Raw genomic sequence first — 23,853 nt, forward strand, 5'->3', positions numbered from 1 at the left:
GTTTGCTGAATAGAGCTAGTGTGGGAATGAGCTCTACCGCCTCAGCTGCTTCAAAAAAGGAACTTGTCCGACAAAAGGAAGTCACCCTGCCCTGTCACCATATCCATAGTTTCAGCCTGTGTCCCTGGCCATGAAGCATGAACCTGGGCCACTGGTACCACCACGGGGAGCCCTGCCATTGGGCTTGTCCTGAGTAAAGCTGCCATCCACACTGTCACTGGCAAGCAGCACTTGTGCTACTTAATCGAGTCATTTGTCAGCCTGAACAGGCTGTGGCAGGAAGATCAAAGAAGCGGGGGGTGGGGGCGGGGGGTGGGGGGGGGGGGGGTGTGGTCCACACAGGCCCCGGCTCTGTCACTGGTGGGGCGAAAAGCTGCATACCTCCCTTAACCTCTCTAAACCCCAGGTTTCTCACTTGCCACATGGGGGCAATTATGTCCTGTCTCATTGCTCGGGACACTCTTGATGGTCAAAAATAACAAGGTGGATTTAAAAGTTAAACAGCATTGATAATAAGTAAGAGGCATTATGCTTGCTGAGACCATAATTTCTCATGGGTAACAACTATTTTTGTCTGTTTTGCCTCTGCCGTCTGTATCCCTAGTGCCTACTAGTGACTGTCACATAGTAGGTGCTCAATTAATATGTGCAGAATGAATGAATTTTTAAGAAATGACTTCCCCAGGGTCACATGGTGGTAGAGATGGGATTTAAAATCTGGGCTGACCCTAATGTATATTCCCGATCTGGGGGGCAGGGGGAAAGAGAGAGAGAAAAAGAGAGAGAACTCTTCTGCTTATCCCTTAATTCATAAGCAGTCTGGAGGGGGAGCAGGAGCTGAAACAAGGGGTGGGTGGCCAGCACCATCTCAGATGAGTATTCATGAATGGCCCCACCCCACCGCCCAACACACAAATGGATACACTCAGATTTGGTCAGCTGCCTTCGAAAAAGCAAAAAGAGCAATTCTAAAGCAGGCTCTAAAGTGACTTTCCCAAGGTCATCCAGCTGATGAGTGGCAGGGCTGTCAACACTCACAAATTCTGGAATGATTTCTGTGAAATCCCTGAAAACTGGTTTTTCAAAGATAACTGGCTTTTGACAAATTCCCCAAAGAATGAAGCAAGGGCTTCTGTCCATCTCCTCTGTTCCTGACCCTAAGGCTGCTGGTGGACACAGGCCTGCTTGTGAAAGTTGTGATAAAAGAATCCATTGCAGTCGAGGAAAAGGGTAGACTGAGTCATGAGAAACACCACGTCTGCTCCCTGTCCTGCCTCCGCCACACCCTCTCTCTGGCCTCCACACCTTGGCCTGCCTCGCTCCTTCGGGCTCTACCGCACTCCGCGAATGCCCAGGTTTCAGGACTCAGAGGTCCCTTCCTCAGCAGAGCTCTCCTTTATCTGCCATCTGTGCCCCCCTGGTGCCCTTTCCCCGCTGCCTGAGGTCTCTGGGAACCTGTGGCTCCTACTGGACCGTTCTGCTTCTGCTGGACAAATGGGCTGGACCGTGTGGGCCGTCTTTGCAGCTGCAAAGCCCAGCCCAGATCTGGCCTACTAGTGACTGGGGGGGGAGAAGGCTCAGCCAGTGTTTGGACAGTGAATACTGACCTGCTGGATGAGGACGAGGCTGTGTCACACATGCCCCTTCCTTGAGGACCAGTAACCTCTAGCTGGGATTGGTCCCATCCTTGGGGGATGTGGGTGCCCACAGTGAGCAGGGTCAAGGCCGCCCAGAAGGGCTAAGTGCGTCAACCAATGCCTGAAATCCCACTGCGGTGCGGTACCGAGTCACCACGGAAGCAAATAGTGGGATGGCAAGGACAGTCTGGTCCCGTTTGTGCTTTGTGAAAGAGCAGGGGCACGCATTCGTATTTAGATATGGATAGAGATGTGCTTGTATCTACCTAGAGCGTGTGTGAGGAGCTCTGTAAGACATTGGTCAGAGTGGGCTTGGCTTAGTTGGGGCGCTCCTGAGACAAGGCTTCAGGAGCAGACAGTTGTGGGGGGAGATGATCTCTGGAAGTACGAGGGAGAGGGCAGAGTGCACCAGGACGGGAGGAAGACAAGCGAGGGAATGTTAACGAGCTGACACAGATGGGGGCGACTGGGCTCATTCTCTCAGGACCCTCTGAGCAGGTGTGTAAAACGCACCTCAGAACCGTCCTGGAGGTTGGGGAGCCGGGGGCCTTGAGCCACTGACCCTCTCCCCGCAATGGTTGAGGGGTACCCCCAAGTTGTAGCTGCATCCCGCTGAGTGGCTGCCTGCAGCCCAGGACGGGGCGGCGCGGACAGGTGCGACCACAGTGCCAAGACAGCTGGCCCGGGGACTGCTCGCCACCATGGCTCGGGGATGCAGTGTGGGCACCCCAAGAATCTGCTAGGAACTGGGGATGGATGGGGTTTTACAGCCCTGTGGACGTGTTGAAGTGCAAAGTACATTAAGCACAAAGAAGCAGGAACTCACCTCTCCTCCTGCCACCTGGAGTAACCTTTGATAACCTGTTTGGAGACTAGCCCTCTAGCATTATATTTTCTAATCTGGACTTACACGTACTTATTTTGTACTTGTGGACCTATATCTGTATAACCTCGTGCCCTTTCTGCGTTCCCATGTAATAACGCTGGCAACACCTTCCTTTGAAGCCAGTGCCAACAGCCCCTGTAGTCCAGGGGAGTGGGGTGGCCAGCTGCCCCGTCCACTTCCAAGACGGGCTGGCAGGGGGTTGGGGTCCCTGTGGAACGCAGAAAGCAGGGAGACCCCAGGAGGTCAGGTCCTCACGTCACGGCGCAGAGTGGATTTATCACTCTGACGCTGGGGTCCCACGCTATTAAACACGGTGCTGCCTAAACGGCCAACAGGGCTTTAAATCTCTGCTCCAGGGTCACTTCCATTTTCCTGCTCACTGAGCACAACCAAACTTTGGCTTCCGAAAGTCTATTCCTTAAGTTTGTAAACACAGAAGCGCCCCCCTGCCCCCCCACTCCCACCACAGACAAGGCAGCAGCCCCTCACTTGGCACGCCCCATCCCACTCTGCCTCTCCCCCTCCCCGCGGCCGCCTGGGTGGGCAAGGGGGAGTGCAGGGCCCGGCCAGGCCCGGGGAGTTCGTCCTCTGAGCTAGGGTCAAGGTTCTGCGTGCAAATCTGACTACAACAACTCAGGAGCCCCGGTCCTCTGCTGTGTGTCACCTCAGGGGCAGCTGTCCCTGCAGCTTTGGGCCCCCTCCACCCCCAGCCCTTCCTGTCTTAAACCCAGAGCGGCTGCTCTTTCTGTTCCCAAGCAGGACAGGATAGGCTCTGGATCAGTTCACCCAGGAAGTCAAAGCTCGACTTCGTTTCACACCAGTTGTGTGACCCTGAGTGAGTCCTTAGACCCCAGGTGCCCCAGGAGTAATGTTAAGAGCAGCCTACTTCTCAAGTGTTTTTAGGCAAAGGAGCTGTTGACAGAGCCTGGGACACAGTATCATTATTATAATCTTCTCCAGAGTTCTGACCTGTCAGATGTTCTGTGTGTTGCTTTACAGCTCTTCTGTCATTAACCCTCAGGCTGCAAGGTAGGCCATGTTATTCTTGCTTTACAAATGAGGAAAGAGCCAAGAGGAGTAGTTTACCCAGAATCAAAGCCCAGGCATGCCTGATCCCAAAGTTGGTGCTCTTCAGAGCTATAACCTCTTATACGCACGCACCGTGTGCTGGGCTCTAAACCCTTTGTGTGTATTATCATATGTGTGAGCCTTACAACAGCTCTGCAAGGTAGGTACTATTATTAGCATCCCCATTTCACATAAGGAAACTAAGGCACAGAGAAGTTAAGTTACATAGGCAAGGTCACCCAGTAACCAGCAGCAGAGCCAGGATGGGAACCCAGGCAGTTGGAGGCCAGAACTCCTAACTGCTAACCTCTGTGTCTCTTCCCTGCTTTGCCCTTTCTTATTCCATGTGATTCTCCCAACAACCCCTCAAGGTAGGTGGTATTAGCCCCATTTCACAGCTAAGGAGAGTGGGACTGTGACACACTGCAGGTGTGAAATTAAACCAGGAGACAAGGCATTTTCAGCTGTGAAAATAAAATGGCTTGAAACTTCCCTCAGATTCCTTCTGTATTATTACATGCTGGAAGACCTCATACTGAGGGATGAGCCTGTAGCGATTTAGCAACATTGTATTTCTTTCTTGTCCTCCTAGTCCATGCTCTAACTGCACAGACCATTCTGCAGGGACTCGAGGCTTGTAGAAGGGCAATGGGTGCTTTAAGGAGGTGGTAGATCAGAAACAAAGTCAGACTGCAGAATACCGAAAAACCCTTTGCCTAGAGTTCTGCTGAGCTTTGGGGCTTTGGAGAAGCACTGACCATGTGCCTGGCTCTGTTTGCAAGAACCACACCAAACACCTTGGGGATCCCTGGGGAGAGGACCTTCTGGCAGTAGACCACATAGTCAAGGGAGGCATTGCTAACTGAGCAGTGTTCTTTCCCATAGAGGCAAGGTAGGGCCTCAGGATCCTTTGCAGAAGAACAGTGTTATAGGCAGCACCTACTGATAAGAACTACAGTTCGCATCTTCCTTGCGGCTAAGAACAGTATGTGATCACATTTTGACCATTGAGCTATAAAGCAGAAGCATGGTGTGGTATTTCTGAGACATCTTTTTAAAGAAAACAGTATGCCCTCCTTCATCTTTTCTTCTGTCCTACTGCCTGAAGTATGGGTGCAAAAGCTGGAGCTCTGGCAGCCATCCTGGACTATAAGGTACCTTTGGGAATGGAAGTCACAAGCTGGGAAGGTAGAATAGCAGGCAGAAGGAATCTGGAGCACCGATCACCTCATGGAGCGTCACAACATCCTTGGACTGCCTGCTTCTTGACTTCTCTTAAATGAGAGAGAAATGAACCTCTATTCTTGTTGAAGCCTAGATTATTGGGAATTTTTGGTCCCAGACAACAAGTAATTCATACTGATACACATCTAGCCTCCAATAACTCCCCCAGGTGTACTTCTAGCAGGCTCTCCAATTTGTCGGCCCCTGAATCTATCAAGCTGCTTCATACCCCCGTGCCTGCCCCTGCCATGTGCTGGTCTACCTCTGTCTGAAACACACTCCCTTTCATTTGGCAAATACCAACTCATTCTTCAAACCTCAGCTTGAGCGTTCCTCCCTGGGAAGCTGTCCTAGAGTCCACCTTTGGAGTTCTCCCAGTGCTCTGGGTCTCATGCTCAACTGCAGCCCCTAAGACCCTGTCCTGTAAGTGTATCCATAGCTATATCCATAGCTGTAATTATATCCATAGCTATCTCTGGGTGCTCCTGATTGTAAGAGCAATGTCCACACTTCCCACTGGGCCCAGGCAGAGGAAGCATGGTAAATGTCAAAGGAATGAACAATATATGAATGAGTGCCTGGGGCTGAGGGTGGGGGGAAGTCAGACATTCTATGCCATCCAAGCTGCAGTAGCTGCTGCAGCCAGGGAAGGCTTCCTGGAGGAGGGGTAGACAATGGCACAGAGCATATCAGCTCTGGCTATTGGGCCAAGCTACTGCCTGTGGCACAGAAAGCAGGCACCATGAACCCTCCAGAGATCTTTATACGGCTTAGTGGAATGTCTCTACGATAGTCCCTAAGTGTCTCTGAGAGGTCACGGCCCCCAGCTAGAGCCCAGATCATGGATTGGGAGTGATTGACAGGGCAGCTGCGTAAAGGAGCTCCAGGGCCCTGGGTCAGGCCAGGGAGGGGTCAGGCATTGTTGGAAGCTGAGCTTACTCTGTGCTGGCGTTGTATGGCCATTTGGTTTGGGTCAGAGGTCTCCACGGACAGGTTTGATTTATAGGCCAGCGCAGTGGCCTGGGCGGCATGGAGGGGAGGGCACAGAGAGGCCAGGGAAGGGGTTTGGGGGAGGAGGAGGGAAGGGCCAGGCAGAGGCCCCCTCCAAGGCTGAGCAAGCACGGGGCTTCTGCTCTGCGCCTTGGAGGGCCTGGGGTTGCCTTTAACAGAGAAACATTACAAAAGAAAGTATTGAAAAAACCAAGAAGACTTTATTGTGTGCCCACTATCTACCTGGGACCATATCACATGCTGTTACCATCTGGGGGAAGGAAGAAATCCCCACGAGCTCCATCCAGTGATGCCAGGCCTCGGACGCTGTGCTAGGTGTTTCACATCCGCTGGCTCACTGGCCGCTCTCTGCCGCGCCCCCGGCAGACCCATTATTAGCCACATTTTACAGACGACGACAACCAAGCAAAAGTGCAGAGTCCCACAGCCTGGGACAGCCTAGGCAGGATTCAGCTCGGGCTTTCTGCCCAATTCAGAGCCTTTCCCCTCTGCCCCAAAGGGCCTCTGAGGCTCTGGACTTAGTGGAGCGAGAGGTAACAGGGGCCAGAGTCCAGCAAGGAGGAGCCACAGAGAAAGCCATCTGAAGATTAGTCACTAAGAAGGTGGTGGCGCCTTCCTCTTTTCTGGGTTACAAACCCCTGCACACTCCCTCTATCCACTCACATGTGCTCCAACAGCACAGAATGGGGTTGTTACTATGGACTGAGATCACCAAAGAGGACTTTAAAAACGAAGCTGGCATCTCTCTGAGCCTCGAGAAAGGCTAGCTTAGGTGGATGGAGAAGTGGGGCCGGCACCCAGGCCGGGGCACAGCAGAGACAAACGTGTGGGGCTGACATGTGCCTGGTGAGGTGTGGATGCTGGTCTGAGGACTGGGGGCCATATTCTTGTGCTGGAGGTTCGAGGGGCCCTGCTGAGAGAGGCCACACCCAGGGCACAGCTCCTTGGGCTGGCCTAGAGAAAGGGGCACACCTAAGACCCCCTCTCCCCAGGGCAGAGCCAGCTGGAGCCTCCCTCCTGGCAGGAGGCTGAGAACACGGGGCCCACGCCTGTCCCATGTCCTCTGCAGGCCATGTCCTGAACGAAGAGGGGCACCACCAAGGGTTCTATCTGTGGTGTGGGGGGTTGGGTAGCATGGGGACAACAGAGAAACCACAGAGCACAGTTCCCATGGGCCCTCCAAACCAGCTGGGGGAAGCCACAGACTTGGCACTCCACCCCTCTAGCTCTTTGGCTATGCATGGTGTCCCCCCTGTCCAGTGAGGACACCTGAGGCTCAGGGCGGAGCGGGGTGGGGGGGGGAGGGTTGTCCCTGTGGCTGGCCAAGGTGACACAGCTCTGCAAAACAGCCTTAAACACGCATCTAGACAAGTTCAGATCATCAAGCTGAGGCTAAGCAAGGAAAACAGGGATGCCATAGGGCCTATCAGCCGGTTTAAAAACTCTGCTACAGCTCATCGTGATCAAAGGAAAGATAACAGGAGCAAGAAAGGAGGCCTTTGGGACATCCTGAAAGGGAGGCTTCGAACTTGGACTCAGACAGAGAAGGCTCCAATTCCAGTTCTAGCCCTGTGACCTTTTAGCTTCTCACAGCCTCAGTTTTCTCATCCATGAAATGGGGATGTTAATATGACCCACACAGGGCCAAAAGGATTAAATGCATATATATATATATATACACATAACACTCTTTGGGGCAGTGAGATGTTTATCAAATGTTTCTCTGTCTTATCGTCACTGCCACTTTTGTTGGGAAGCACCCCACCTCTATGGCAGGAAAGGTGGCTCTGGCGGGACTCAGGCTCGCCTCTCTGTGTTCCGCATGTCCCTAGAGCAGACTTCATGAAAAGCCAGAGCCAGCCCGAGCAATGAACCTCCCCAGGGCTGGTGTGTAGCAGGCCATCCGTCATCAACAAGCCAGCCAGAAGGGTCACCTCCCAGCTAGGAATGCAGATGAAAAGCTGATTTCTGCGTGGGGAGGGGGCCCGCATGATGAAACCGGACACCAGGCTACTTCCTGCCAAGAGTGCTATGTGAGGTGCCTGCAAAGCCCAGCTCTGGCCTTTGACCTCTGCCCTTGGTTTGTTTACACACTGTGGGGCTGGGGTCAGAGCCTGAGATACGCCGTGGGTTCAGAAAATGACAACCAGACCTAGCCAGATGTGCGTATGTGTCAGGGACAAGGGAAGTGTTCAACAACTCTCAAAGCATGACTGCGTGCTGGTGAGAGGCCACCGGGTCGGGAGCAAGGAGGACAAGCCCGCACGGTCCCTTGCATGGTGGCCACCGGCACTGTTCTGTTCCACTGCGCGAAGGGAAAGCGCCGGTATGTGCAGGGCTGAGGGCAAGCACAGAGTGCGTGCTGGTCCCCTCCTCCAAAGAGCCCACCTTCCAGTTGGAAAGGCAGGACAGACACCCCAGAACCTTAAAATCACAATTTAGGCCAGTCTACGATTACAAGTCAACATGAGTAGTCAACAGTGCTCTGTCTGGGAAGCAGTCTCCGACATGGCCTTACCATTTACAGTGGGCTTTCGAGAGTCGATGTTATTTCATCTCCATAAAAACCTTTTCTTATTTCTCCCCTTTCATCCATGAAGAGGTGGAGGTTCTGTGGGCTCAGGAACTTGTCCAAGGATGCAGACCTAGCAAGGGGCGCAGCTGCTCCCCGATCCTGAACCCGGGGCGGGGGGGGGGGGGGCGGTGCACTGGGCTTTGGCCTTCTTACAGCAGCTGCCCCTCCCCAGATGGGGCTCCTGGCCCCTGCTGTCCCCAGCATTCCTGGCATACCTCCCGTCACTGCCCCGCCTCCTGGCTCTCCCCACCCAGGACCTGTAACATTCTCTAAGGTTTCCTGGTTGTGCCCAACACTCCCTGGATGGACATCTGTGCTGAATCCTCTTCCCACGCCCACCCTGCTCAAGCCAGGCCCAGAGAGCTGACCCTCCTCCTGGCACTGCCTCCAGAATAGTCCCATGATGGAAACAGGGGCCTGCACCCTGCCATTATGTTCCCCAGTCCTCCCCAGGGGCCCCACAGCAGCGCTGACCACTAGAACTTTGTGGAATGATGGACATGCTCTGCATCTGCATTGTCCAACATGGTAGCCACCAGCCGCACGGTGCTACGGGGCACTTGAATGTGGCTAGTGCAACTGAGGAACTGAATTCTCACTGAACTTTAATTCATTTAAACTTAAATGTAAGTAGCCGTGTATGGCTGGTGGCTGCTATACTGGACAGCACGGCATGTAAAGTGTTTGCCATCCAAAAAATCAGATGTGCAGAGAGCCTCTGAATATTAGATAACACGGAATAATGGAGATCCTTTGAGGTCATCTTGTCTAAACCCCTCCTTCCTGCAGTGGAGAAATAAAGGCACAGAGAGGAGAGGTGACTTGCCCAAGGTCACACATAGCCGGTGGCCAAGCTGGAATGGGCTGAGCCAGCTTTTCTGGCTCTAAGTCTAGCATTTTTTCCAGGACCTGACCCCTTCTTCCCTCTTTTCCACCCAACACCAGACGCTGGGTAAATCAAGTCAGTTCAGCTCAAGAACACTTTTTCAACTCTCACATATCTGAACAATCCTCTTTTGCTACAATACCTTGAATAACCGAGAGAAGCTGCTGGTGTCCGCAAGAAAGGAAACAGAGTCCTCCACTCCAGAGGACTCCAATCCAGAGTCCTCCTGGATGGCTCACCCAGCCTGAAGTGACAAGCGCCCAAACCAACAGACACCTGTCAGAACCCTGGGGCTCTACCCTGCCAAGGGACAGCAGAGAAGGCAGAGTCCACCAGCCCGGAACCCACCCACAGGTCCCCCTTCCCAGGATGCAGCCAAGGACATGGAGAAGCCGAAGCACAGTGGACAGTGGCTGGCCCAGACCTTGGCCATGGTGGTGGTGGGCTCCAAGCCCTGGGTCACCCACCCACCTGCCACCCAGACAGGGAAGACTGTGAACCACAAATTCCCAGCCATTGTTCACTCAACAACCTGAAGGAAAAAAAGAACAGTGTGGGGAGGAGACTCGCCCAGGCCCACATGGGTTTCCCTGCTCCATAGAGGCCCCTTCTCTTGGCTGGCCTGCCAGATGGCTCTTAGTAGACCCATGGAGCTCTGTTGTGTTCAGACACACACATACACACATACACACACACACACACACACACACACACCTAGAATCTGGAGCAGTGACAAGGTGGAGCTGTGACAAGGTGGAAAAATAACAGATGGGGTTCAAATCAGCTCCGCCACTCACAGTGCAACCCAGGCAAGGCTCCCAAACTTTCTGAGCCTCAATCAACTCATCTGTAAAATGGAAATGGCAATACCCACCTCAGTCAAAGGCCACCTTCACCAAAGTTCCAACAACGGGTCATTTGGTAGAACCAGGAGGCATGTCCCAGTGGAAAAGGAACTTCAAATATTGCTTCTTTAAAATAAGGTTTGTTTACACCTTTTTAAAAAACAGTGAATCATCTGAGTCTGTAGGATGGAAGAAAATGCCACAGCCTGCAGGCCCCCAAGCCCAGCCTCTGCCAAACCCTACGTCCCACAGCCCTCGCTCTCCCCTGCACCGTGCCCGGCCTTGCTGGCTGCCCTCTTGGCCACACACTCGCTACCTTGTACCCACCAACTCAGTGTTCCCCAGATCTTCCCAGGGCTGCTTCCACCTTACCATATAGGTCTCCAATGCCCTTCCCTGGCAGCAGCCTGGAGACACCCCTCCCTCCCTATCACGGTCTCCTGTTTTGCGCATTTCGTCACATTTCTCTAGATTTATCATAGACGTGTCTTCTTCTGTTTCTGTCTCTCCTCCTAAGTTGTCATCACAGTACCCCCAGTGCCTGGCGCATAGGAGATATTTTAAAAAAATAGCCATTGACCCATTGGCTGAGTGATAAAAAGCCTCTCTCATTGTGACCATAGCTCTCCAGCGGACTGTGGCGCCATGGAGAGTGGACAGTGAGTGGGCCTGCCTTGCTCACCACCGCAGCCTAGCTCCTTGCCCGGGTCAGCACAGGTCAGGCCCTTCACAAACACCGAGTGAAAGGATAAATCCCACGGGGCAGACTGGCCCACGCAGGACCGTTTGTGGTTGAGGGAAGAGGAATGGCTTATTTATACCGAGATCAAATTAGTGGCTATGAGCCGAGTGCGACTAATTTCAATTTACTATTCCTGGCTAACTGGAAACTTCTTAGGATTCCCTTCCCTGAAGTTTCAACAGGAAGCCTGTGAACTCTTTCTTTTGTGCAGATGCTATAGAAGAATGTGCTCTTTCTCTGGGCCTTCTCCTCCACCCGAACCTGCAGTGTTTTTTCACCCTGCCGTGTGGGCCCTGAGTTATCCAGTCACTCATTCAGTAGATGTTCACTGAGAACCCACCATGTGCCAGACGCTAGGGACACAAGGGCAGAGGGGACGACCTGGCCTCCGCCAGCGGGGAGAGCAACAGTGACTCAGGAGGTCTCCATACCACACCTCGGCCCTCCTGCACCCACGGGAACACTGACCCTCCTGGGCCCCTGGCTGAGAGGCTGACTGGGGCTGTGCCTCCACAAAATGCACCAATCGACCCTGATGCCCCTTGGGATACCCCGGGAGGAAACTAGGGGAGTAAAGCAGCCTCTCCAAACTCAGCCACCCAACACTGACACTTCGGCTGCATGGACTAAAGATCTGTTTCCTTAATGCTGGAGCCAATAAGAATGATCTTCAGGTGCCCCATGCCCATTCCAGTTAAGACTCGGAGCCCAGCCCCTGCTTCTGCCTTGGACCACAGTTCCCAATAACCAGTTCCTGTAAGTCTAGGACATCACTACTTGCCTAGCACACTCTCCCTCTACGTGACCGGGCACCCCCCACTGCACCCCAGTAGTCTCCCGGCAGCCAGGCACCCCAAGTAGCTGACTTCTAGCTAGTGCTAGATTGATGGCATAATCAAGTGGGAAGTTTGTGACACACACACACACACACACACACACACAATCCTGGGTCCACTGATGCTATAGATGAGAGACAGCTGAAATCTGTGTTTTTACATGCTCCCTGAGGGACGCTGATGTCCAGGCAAATGTGCTAAATGACCAGCTCCAGGACTCTCCACAGCTAAGGGAATCAGCAGGTAGGATCTGACCCAGCAACAGCCAATCAGGGGGTTGCTTCTGAAGAGAAGCGCTGGACCAATCAGAGACTCTCAGGATTTTAAAACAAGACATGGGAAAATACTGTGCCAACAAAGGGCCAGAGTCAGCCAACACCAAGAGGTGCCTGAATTATGAGGAAACCAGAAAAGATACAGGAGAGGTTGGGAACAGGTGGGTGGGAGGGAGCCTAGGGCAGACGTGCAGTTGAGGCTGCAGAGGGGTGCCTGGAGCTCTCAGTCCTCACACACCATTACACTTGGCCCTTTCCTGAGACAACCTGGGTCTTCTGAACTCCAGAGGAGCTGGGCTAAACATCCCACCCCAATCAGCACCTGGCCTCCAGGTGAGCCCTGGGAGTGGCCCTCAGCTCCGACTCTGGCCCCTCACCCCAGAGGCGGCCATGCTTAGGGAGATGAACAGGATCCCATGTGCCTCTCCGAGCCAGGCCTCGACATCAGGCAGAAAGCTGTCATCCACCTCACTGAACACCAGAAGCAAACCCGCCCTCACCCTGGGACACCCTCGTGAAATGCATTTTGTGGGAGAAACATCGACAGGGCAAGATCTGGAACATGGCTGTAGCTCCAAATGGATCAACTCAAACACCTCTACTTAAATGGCTCCAAGGCCAAGGTGACGATATCTTTGCTAGCAGATCTGGCCCCTTGCAGCTCCCCAGCGGGGTCACCGGTCTTGGAGGTGGGAAAGATGATGGACACCAGGTGCCTCGTCCGCTGTGGTCCCAGAGGGTCATGACAGGGCAGCCGGTGCCCACTGGGGCTCCCAGCAGGAGGGTCACGCAGCGGGGCTCACGGCTCTATTTATAGAAGCGGCCGCCACTGAGGATGAAGAACTGGGGAGAACCAGCGCGGCAGTATTTTCCAAGCTCACGCTGTCTCGGCTTAATTTTCATCCCAAGCAAATAAATCATTAAGGAGGCACCGAGTCTTGGAAGATCTGATGAAGAAGGGCCATTAAACGGTACAGCCTTAACTTGAATTATGGAAGGCTTCAGACAAGCAGCCTTATTAGTGTCTGGACTGGGCTGTAACTCATGCTAACTGCCCCCTTGCCTTAACCAAGGGACACGACTGGGAGGAGTGGCTGGCTCCCCGACCGCAGCCAACAAATGCTGTTGCCAAATGGGGAGCCTCTTTGCTCATTTACACCCCGTCCCGCAAATTTGCTTGCCCCGTGCACTGCTAGCCCTGCAGCACCCGCGCCCCGTCCGCGCCGCTCCCGGGGGCACAGGTGAGAATGAGCACAGCCTGGCTGTCCTGTATTTAGGGTGTGGAAATGCTGAGGCAGCCGGACTGCTGACGCCAGCTTCAGTAAGCCCTTCTGCTAAGGCCCGAGACCACCAGCAAGGCTGAAGGAAGGCTCACCGCGACCCTCTGTGGCCCGGAGGTTAGAGGTGGGGGTGCTGGAGCTGGCCGCCTGGATCCCTGCGCAGATCGCTGTCTCCGAGTTTGTGCCGTGAGCGGGCTCTTCATGCCCCTCGGCCTCAGGCTCCTCATGTGGGAAGTGGGGTGACAGTACCTTCTCCTCATCCATGGGGATTAAATGAGCTGCTGTGCCTAGGGCACTTACGAGCATTTGTATGGGGCTGTGGGGGTTTAAATAAGACAACGGGAGGCATGAGCAGCGCCAAGAGGTGTTTGGTCTTTTGTAGGTGCTCAATCAATGACTGTTAAACAAAGAGCTGTTTCTATTTGCAGTAATCCTTTCCCAAACAAAGTTGGCCTCACAGAAAAGTCATGGATTTCCTTGTGTATACCTTGCTGGCAACGGGGCAACGTGGCAAATTTGGGCTCCAGGACAGGTAAACTGAGTCACATGGTGGCTGGGGAGGATGAGAACAAAAGGAAAATGGGGCTGGATAGGAAACGGAGGAAGTGCAGAAGGCACAGCTGGACAGGGGAAGGGTGGGGAGCACGTGGGGGGACAAGGTGCAGGAATGACCCTCATGTCAGCCAGGCAGGAGGGCTGGTGGGCAGAGCCAGGCTTGTTTACAGCAGGCCCTGTTGGGTAGGTGGGGAGGAAACAGGCCATTTCCAACGAAGAGGTCAGCACAGACCAAGCACGGAGGAATAAGCAGACTGGCTTGGCTGCAGGATCAGAGTGGGGGTTAGAGAGGTGGACGGTGGGAGCAGGGGACAAGCCGTGTGTGGGGAAGTCTTGCCCTGTGCCCTGCCCTCAACACGCAGCAGCATGAACCCCACCCAGAGGCTTGTCCGAAATGCAGAGTCTCGGGCCCTACCTATACCTCCTGAGTCAGAACCTCATTTAGCAAGATGCCCATTGAGGTGTGAGAAGCACTGCTGACAAGTCTATGGGGTGAGTCCCATCAGCAAACCCACTTTACAGACAGGAATGCTGAGGAAACTTACGCCTGGCTCATCCAGGTAGTACACGGAGGGACTGGTGATCTTGACTGTGCTGGACTCCCTGCTCTGTGGTCTGAGCAGGGTGGGGACAGGGGCTCTGACATGCAGAAGGCACGGGGAAGCCACGGAGGGTCTCAATGCTGCCCAAGCTGTCAAGGCCACTTCCTACGAAGGTATCATTCTCCTCCTAAACTCCAATGTCCTCTCCCATCTATGTCAGGCTTTTTGAACACAGCTCACAAACTGCATCGAATCCTCACTCTCTTGTTTCTGGGGAGGTGCGTTTTCAAGGGGGATTGGAGGCCTGGGTTTTAGGTCTGGTTCTCCTGCTAATTAGCCGGTGACCTTGGGCAAGCCCTCCCAGCTCTCTGGTCCATTCAGCTCCCCCATGTAAAGTGGGGGTCCGGCCCCAGCTGCCAGAAGGCATCTCTCCCAGCTCCATTGCCTGGGGCCTGCCCTCACCCTCCTGCCGGCTCCTCTCAGCCACCTCTTCCCCCTTCCCTTCCCTACAAAGGTCCAGCAGGGGCGAGCCCACAGCTGGGCCTCGTGGCCATCTGTTCGGAGACAGATGCTGCCCCTCAGGCCCGGCGCCTCAACAGCTCTTCCCCACTGAATACCCACAGGGGCCATGGCGGGCGAGGAGGCCGTGTATTTGGACAGCCTTGCTGAACACATGTCCACCGAGCAAGTCACCACCAGGAACTCCAAAACACTTCCACCAGACACTTAGCTGGAAATCCCTGAAACTGCTCACAGGGAAGGCTCAACACTCCCAGCTCATTTGTGACAAACTCACAGTGGTCTTTGAACCTCAGGTGGCATTTCCATCAAGTATCTTAAAGAGAGAAAGAGTCAACCCCCCCCCCCCCAAACCAACATATTCCCTTATGTGAAAGCCCCCAGACCCAAATTTAGTAACAATAATTGTTTCCACATTTAATAACACTAACAGTAATTCTACCAGTCTACAGGAGCTGTGATCATCATGATTGGCGATTTTTAAACCTACTTTTTCCAGTATCTAGCACGTGCCAGGCACACGCCCAGTCACTTTCTGTATATCATCCACAATCCCAACGCCTGTGGCATAGTGTGTTTCTATTACTTTTGCAGATGAAGACATGGAGGCTCCAGTGTGAGCTGACTTGCTCAGGGTCACAGCTCATGAGCAGCCCCGTCAGGAGTGAGCCCCAGCTCTTCCCACGAGGCCCCACGGAGGCCCTCTGAGAGGAAGAGGGCAGGTGCATAGTGTTTCCAGTGTGTGTGACTCCGCTGTGGCCCAGGGCGACACTCTCCTGACTGAGCCCGTGTTTCAAAGCCCCCTTCCTGCAGGAAGGACTTCCAAGAGTGAACCTACTCACGACTGTTCAAATGTGAACACCGCCCCCCTCCCCACACACACACACTCAGAGCAGGGCCACAAAAACCGCTTTCAGCTAAAAGTCTGTTCCTTTCTGTGGCAAACAAAGGGTAGGGGCCAGTTTCTGAATGTCAAGATTCTGAATTGAATGGCCCAGCCCATCGCCCAGCCTGGGCCTGGCCCGAGTGTGGGGACAGATGTGCTGTGCTCCACACACAAGGAGAGGTGGGACTGGGTCACTCTAGGGTCAGGCTTCAAGGGGGTGGCCTCTCCTAGCCAGCCTCCCTCTATTCCAGCCAACTGTGACTCGGGTCCTGCTGCAGAAGGGAACAGAAAAGCTCAGCAGGTGGCGGGAGGCCAGTATATTCATATGCGCTTACTGAGCACCTACTATGTCCTCAATTGCAAGGGGTACCACAGAGGGAGTCCCTGCCTCAAAGAACTATCACCCTCAGTCCTGGCAAGAGCAGCAACAGAACGGCAACCCACTCCATCATGGACCTGCCCTGGGCAGGTAAGGGACCAGGTGACTCAGCATGCTGACACACACCCTACGTCAGGACTGACCAGATTATACAATTCAAATGCTCCTAGTCCAGCACTGTGCTTGAAGCCTCCTTAACAGCAAATTAATGTGGTTCTACTGTACTTTAAACTAGAAACCAAATCATTCACAAGATTTATCAAGGGGCCCAGAAGAGCTCAGCGCTGGACGCGGGTAAGCACGGTAAGACCCACAGCCCCCTCCAGCACACGCCCCCACTCTGAGCCACATGCTGGACCATGCTTCGTTTCTGCCTCATTTCTTTTTTTTTTTTTTTAAAGATTTTATTTATTTATTTGAGAGAGAGAGAATGAGAGAGAGCACATGAGAGGGGGGAGGGTCAGAGGGAGAAGCAGACTCCCCGCCGACAGGGAGCCCGATGTGGGACTCGATCCTGGGACTCCAGGATCATGACCTGAGCCGAAGGCAGTCGCTTAACCAACTGAGCCACCCAGGCGCCCTCTGCCTCATTTCTAATTCTCACAGCAACTACGCAAGGCACATATAATTATTCCCACTGCACAGAGGGGAAAACGAAGGCTCGGGGATGTTAATTAGCCAGAAGGGGGCAGAAATGAAATTTAAATTGGAATCAAATGTTTATTCTCAAAGATTGGAAACTGCATAAATGTCAAAAAAGTGGGGGTCTGAATAAAATAATGATACAACCGTACTAAGAAAACTCAGGCAGCTGTTAATAAAGAATGAGGCAACTCTATAGTAGTCATATTAAATAATCGCCAAGATCTATGAGGGGGGAAGGGAGATGCAGAGCAATGTTTACAGCATGATCACATTCATGTAAAATTTCTGTGTCATAAATTTCTGGAAGGACACACGCAAAACTATTAATGGTGGTTGCCAGCAGGGAGAGGAGCTGGGGAGCTAATGGGTGTGGGGGGGTATTTCATTGTAATGGGGGGGTATTTCATTGTAATATTTAAATTTGTTGCTACGTGCACAGTTTGCCTTTCAAAAGTAAATGCACACATATTTTTAAAAAGATTTTATCTATTTATTTGAGAGAGAGAGATAGCAAGAGAGAGCATGAGCAGGAGGCAGGGGGATGGGGGGGGAGAGGGAGAAGTAGGCTCCCCACTGAGCAGGGAGCCAGATGCGGGGCTCGATCCTGGGACCCTGGGATCAGGACCTGAGCCAAAGGCAGATGCCCAACTGACTGAGCAATCTAGGCGCCCCAAATGCACACATATTTTTAAGTCCCTCCTCTATCCACTTCCCCACACATGCTTCCTGGGTCACCATCCCTTGTCCTGAGGAACTCACTTCATCTCCACTTGGGGAAAGAAGGCACACATGTGCAAAAGTAAGTGAATGGGGCGGATGCGGGAGACTCGGTGCTGAATGAGGGTGTAGGGGGCAGAGCCCTGGGCTGAGGGCTGGGGTGGGCTGGGGTCAGGGCAGAATGATAAGGGGGACCAGGCCTGGGTCGGGAGGGCCGAGGAGCTGCATGTCGATGTCAGGGAGGCTGGGAGGACCGTGGCAGCCGGGAGACACATGGGAGTCGAGCAGGAAGGTGGTGAGTTCAGTGCAGACTGGAGGATGTCTCTGGCAAGGGGACGGTGTCCTTGTACTCAGCCTGGTAGGAAACTCTCTCTGGCCTTCATCAATACCAGAAGCCTTGGCTGGCTGCCAGTGTCTTCTGCTGAGCCGCTGTGCCAATAAATACTTGTTGGCAGGTCAATTAAACCATCTAGGAACAACGTCTGGAAATACAGTTTTCCCGGCTCGATGCAGGTGCACAAGCCCTCTCTGCCAGTTAGGCCTGAGAGCCTATGTTTCCCACTCTCTAACCCCCCAGAGAAGGAGCCCTGGCGCCGACCTGCTCTGTGGAATCAGGCTCTATGTGGTGGGCAAAATGGAGTCAGGGCTGGCCCAGGCAGCAGGAGCAGGGCACAGGAGAGCTGATGGACTGGGGTGAAGCACAGCTCTCCTGTTGGCTACCTGCTTGGCCTTGAGCAAGTTCGTGAGTTCTTTACCTCTCCAAGATTCCATTTTCCCATCTACAAAATGGAAATAACAGCAATATCCCCTCAAAGTTTATTGTATGGGTTAAGAAAAAAAGAGAGAGAGGGCGCTTGGGTGGCTCAGTTGGTTAAGCGACTGCCTTCGGCTCAGGTCATGATCCTGGAGTCCGGGGATCGAGTCCCACGTCGGGCTCCCTGCTCAGCGGGGGGTCTGCTGCTCCCTCTGACCTTCCTCCCTCTCATGCTCTGTCTCTCATTCTCTCTCCCTCTCAAATAAATAAATAAAATCTTAAAAAAAAAAAAGAAAGAAAAAAAGAGAGAGAGAGAGAGAGAAAAGAACACTTGGCCCAGAGCACAAAACATGGGTGGTATAAAAAAAGCGTAATCATTATGACCCTCAAATCAAAGCTGCGCAGGGCTCCAAGCCCGCCTTTCTCTGTCTGGGGCTCCTCTCCACTTCCTGTGTCGCCCATACACCACTCACCGCCCAAGATCTCCAAGACAGGAGACAAAGCTGTTCTGTCAAGCTTCCTGGCCTCCAACACGTGGAAGGGGGAGCCAGGGAGCAGAGGAGCAATTCCGGAAACCAGCCCGGAGCCGATTCCAAAGGCCTGGCCCACCTCACAGCCGTGGGGCCAAACCTCACAGCGGCTGGGACATTTTCAGTGACATTCTCCCGTTAGCAACTGAAGCATGCCTGATCCACAGACACTGCTGGGCTGTCTTGATGCAGCTAACTTTTCAGAACACCTTGTGGAGCTCTGTGCTGAGCCAAGAGCTTTGAGGGCTGGGGATGAAGGCAGGAGGGAGGAGAACAGCCGGGACAGCATCTCAGGGTCTCACCCAGATCCACCGCTGAAGGAAAGGTCCAGTTGGCTGCGTGCCCACCCAGCCCAGTGGAGCAGTCTCTCCTGTTCCTTCCCTTCCTGCCCCCTCTGCAAACATCTCCACAAGGGGCCCACTGGGCCAGTGTGCCTTGTTTTGAATATCCTAGTTCCCCCCATTACTAGCTGTGTGACCTCGAGCAACTGACTCAAGCTTTCTGTGCCTCAACGTCTTCATTGTAAAATGAGATAATACAGGCATTCGCTGAAAGAGTAGTTGCAAGGATTAAATGAGTGAAAATTTGTAAAGTGCTTAGCATAAAGGCCAGCACAGACTAAGCACTACGTAAGAGGTAGGTATGGGTGGTGTGTTATTATTGCTGTTATCACTTGGGCTGTGGACCCGGTCATCTGGAGACAGCTTGCCCGCTTGCCCGACCTCCCCCTGGGCATCCTGCAGCTCTTTGTGGTGAACCCGGAGATGCAGAGCTGCTCCACTCCATGCCATGGCTGAAGAATGCATTTGCAACAGGAAAACATGCTTCTAGGAGCTCTATCCCCAACGAACACATGCTTCACAGTTAAATGCGGTTAGTCCTTTTTGAGTCTTGCTTTCATAGTCATAAAAATTCAAACACTGAGAAAAGGATATCCATGAACTTACTTCCGTCACATTAGAGGAGAAGCTTCTATTCAGGCCACTTTTGTTGTAATCTATATGTGAAGCTCAGGACCTGGCTCAGTTCGCCTAGTTAATGAAAGCCATGAGCACCCACGGCTGTATGCTCTGTGCCTGGAGCTTTATCATGCCCATTCTACAAAGGAGAACACTGAGGTTCAGAGAGAGGAGGTCATCCTTGTGCCCAGCCTTCTGGTGAGCACTGGGGCCAGAGTCGAAGACGGTTTGTGAGGGGCCTTGGGCATACTTCTCTCCCCAGTGATCTTCTGGGGAAGCAACCCCAGAGAGCAGCCCTGCCTTTCTGTTCCAGAGTCTGTCTCTGATGATGCTTCCCCACATCCCTGTCAGGTCTGAGTGTGGAGACTTGACATCATGTCCACAACCAATGGTGGCTCAGAATTTTCATGTACAGAACCCCACCTTGGGTCACCTTCCCTGCCCAGGGACTCCCTAGGGCCAAACCCTTCCCAGTGCCCAGGGATGCCCCTGGTGGACATCAGCCCAGGTCACCGGCTACAGGCATCACGCAGTCCCCTCCCAACCAGCCCCGATCAGACTCCACCATGGCACGTCCTATGGCCCACTCTATAGTCAGGGCGTGTCCTAGGCTGACCATGACCTTTCAAAGCCCAGGAAAGCTGAGGTCCCCCTCTCTGCCATCATATCCTGCCCATAATAGAGAACATTACTCCCATCTGGAGAATAGGCTAGTGCCACAGCAGACAAGCCATCCTGACACAGAACGACAGATGCTACAGTCTTGCCTCACATGACATCTTGTCCTTCCCTTGCCTCCTGACGAGCATTCCAGCTTCAGCCAAACTCAAAAATCACTGCAAGTGGGGAGGAGGATGGAATAGGGCAAGTTTCAGCCGCACCAACCTTCTCCAGCCACCTGAAGGATCCAAGAGCTCAAAATGCCCCAAGAACAGCTGTCCTTTCCCACCCAGCTCCCCACCAACATTGCACCAAGGAGGATACCATGGCTTGACTGCTCCTGATCCTAACATGCCTGGGGGGAGCCACTGGCCAGCCTCGTTAGCACCTTAGCTTTGTACCTGAAAACCAAGCAACAGATAATAGCTGAGTGTGAACCAATACTCAAGAGGAAGCGCATCTTGGGGGCCCAACTGTTGGCTCAGGGAGCTCCTGCTGGCTATCAATGTCAGCCTTTAATGCCAGCTACCATATAACTGGTACCACCAGACCAATCTCACAGCAGCTATGAAATGGACCTGATACTGTCCCATTTTACTGATAAGCAAAATGAGTTGTAAGGCATTGGAATGACTCACCAAAGACACGAAACCATTGAGCAGTGGGGATGCAGTTGGCACTAAGGCGTGTCAGACTCCAAAGCCTTGTACGCCAAGTCCACTCTTCTGCTCCCATGATAAATTCTGGCAAGTAAATTTTCCAATTCTGCTTGAAAAGAGTGTTTGTTGTTGCTATTGGTTTTCTCAGTACTGGGGTTTGCCTGGCCCCATGTCTATGAGGGGTCCAGACATTCTCCACAAGGCACTGGGATGATTAAACTAGCCCTTCTCAGGACACACTCATCTGCTCCTAGATCTAACCGGTTAATCAGAGAAAACAGAACAACACTTTGCCATGAATGGCAATCTTCATCTAACAACCATGAAAATGAATCTGAGGGAGAATGCTGTCTGTTACACCAGCATACCATTGGGGTGCCTGGGTGGCTCAGTCAGAGAGATGAGCATACCAGCCACTTTCTGCTGGCCCGCCACCCTTGAAAACAGCCAACCTACCCTACCCTCGAGGTAAATATAAATTTTACTTGAGTAAAATCTTGTTCTTGACTTCTTTTCTGGGGTGGTACTCTCAGTCCCTCAACTGAAGGGGGGGAGCATGGGAAAAGAATAGGCTTCGGAGGCTGACAGACCTAGGTAGGCGTTGGTTCTCTGTAGCTCTGCTCTTCCGTTTTCTCCTCTCTGAAATGGGGGCAATTATAGCTCTCATCTGACATGAATAAACTGGAATTCTGGCTGTAAGCACCTGCCTCTGTGAGCTTCATCAGGGGCGTGGCAGGAAGCGTCATGTGTGGATGAGGAGTGGATAAGCCCGCAAGGCTCCTCTCAGCTGGTGGCCATGCATGGCTCTGTGCAGAGGCCACCCTGCCTCCCTGAGGGACTCCCTCCTGAAGCCATAACCAATTTTGTGGCCATGATTTTTAAGCTGCCTCACAGCATGATGGTGCCTATTAAATGAGAGGAGGCCTCAGAGCTGCCAGGGATCACCCCCAGTAGCCTGGGGGCTTGTCCACAGCCTGCAAGGGGGTTTTGTTTGCCCACATGGTGTTTTCAGCAGCTGCCAACTTCAAAAATGGGGCTCTTTCACACAAATCTAGATTTCTGGGTCCTCTTGGAAAAAAGCAGGATTCTACAACTTCTGGCTCTCATTCCCAGGAGGTAATAATCAGCTAGAGATGAGGGCCAGGTGACCCCTTTTAATAGACAGTTCACCAGGGAGAGCTGGAAATTGGGTGCTCAGTCCCTGCCTTCAGTAGGCGGTCAACAAATGATAGTTGTTATTATCATTACGTATTATTTATCAGTAACTCAGAGTACACGGCATTCAAGGGCAGGCACTATGCCTTCTACTGTCACTCTCCTCCTGCTGTGAGCCTGAGGCCTGGCACACAGGAAGACATCAATTTGTATGACGCTTTCGCAGACAGCAAGATTCATGATTAGTATCAACACAGGAAGCCCTTATTAGGTGCCAGTCACTGTTCTAAGCACTTCACATACATTATCTTGGTTGATCCTCACAACAACCCTCACCAAGATTACTATCCTTGCACCACTTTTGCAGGTGGGAAAACTGAGGCACAGTGCAAGACCACCAAGCCAGTAAAGGAGAGATTCCCAGAGTTCACATCCTCTACCCGGCAGCGTCGGCCCGAGTGACCATGGAGGGCGGGGCCTCCCCTGCTCCCTGCCGCCCTCCCCAGTGCCTCCGGTGACAGGCAGCCTCTGGAACCCCTGGCCCCCCGACGGGGCACTTACGGTCAAGGCCGTTGATGTAGCGCATGGTGACTTCGCAGTGGCCCCACACGGCACTCACCACCGGGTACAGCTTCTTGCCCTTGAGGCCGCGGAAGGCCACGCCCAGGTACTGGCCATCCACGACGAAGCTGAGCGTGCCCTCGTCCATGTCCAGCACCACGAGCAGCGAGTCGGGCAGCGCGAAGGCCTCCTCGGGCCCCAGGAAGGCGGGGTAGGCCACTCCGGGCCTGTTCTTCCCATCGTGGTAGAGGCGGCTGCGGCCCAGGTCCCAGCCCCACGACTCGGCGTCGCTGCCCACCAGTGCCGTGTAGCCCACCGAGTGCAGAGGAGCCCGAGCCGTGGCCACGCCAACTACGGCGTGGGTGCCACGCTGCCGCGCCGGCCAGTTGATCTGCCAGGCGTGCAGGCCGCGGGCATGGCCCACCTTGCCACGGATGCCATCCGTGCTCTGGGCCACCGGGTGCCGGTGGAAGGTGAGCCGGTCGTCATCCTTGACGAAGACATTGAGCGAGCGGTCCTCGGGGTTCCACGCGTGCCGCAGCTGCACTGAGGGCCCCGCCGCGGGCATGTCCAACAGCTGGTCCAGCCGCGCCGGCCGCCCCGGCTCCGCCCCCTGCAGCTCCCGCTTGGCCGGCCGCAGCGCCGGCTCCCGCACCTCCACCGACTTGAGGCTCCCCGAGAGCTTCTGGCCCATGGTTCACTGCTGGGAGGGGGCCGCTGCAGGCCACCGCTACCTCGTGGGAGCTTCCGCTCCCCACAGCCAGGGATGGGCCGCCGGGCTGCGTACCAGACTTCTGGACCGTCTACCTCCACAGCCTCTACCGGGCTGGGGCAGGGGCCCAAGCTCCTGGAAGAAAGCAAAGGGCACCGGTTATGACAACAGCAATAGCCACTTATGCCCCTCTTGAGGCTGGGTCCTTTGCGTGCATTAGGAAGAACAATTAAGTAATACAACAATATCTGGCATTAATCTAGTACTTTCCATATGCCAGACACTGTTCCAACCAGTTTACATTATCATTTAATCCTTAAGTCCTCCCTGTAAGACAGGTACATTATTATTCCCA

At 53.6% G+C, this 23,853-nt stretch overlaps 1 protein-coding gene across 1 annotated transcript in view; it reads right to left on the minus strand.

Annotated features, from left to right (window-relative positions):
• Nucleotides 1–23,480, minus strand: part of SPSB4 (splA/ryanodine receptor domain and SOCS box containing 4) — a 60,734-nt gene extending 37,254 nt beyond the window's left edge. The window contains exon 1 of the mRNA XM_021678739.1: nucleotides 22,787–23,480. Coding sequence (XP_021534414.1) covers nucleotides 22,787–23,480 — 694 coding nt within the window. The remainder of the gene's footprint in view (nucleotides 1–22,786) is intronic.
• Between the last annotated feature and the right edge of the window lie 373 nt (nucleotides 23,481–23,853).

Source organism: Neomonachus schauinslandi, chromosome 1 (genome assembly GCF_002201575.2).
Source record: "Neomonachus schauinslandi chromosome 1, ASM220157v2, whole genome shotgun sequence".
In the NCBI taxonomy this organism is placed as follows: Eukaryota; Metazoa; Chordata; class Mammalia; order Carnivora; family Phocidae; genus Neomonachus; species Neomonachus schauinslandi.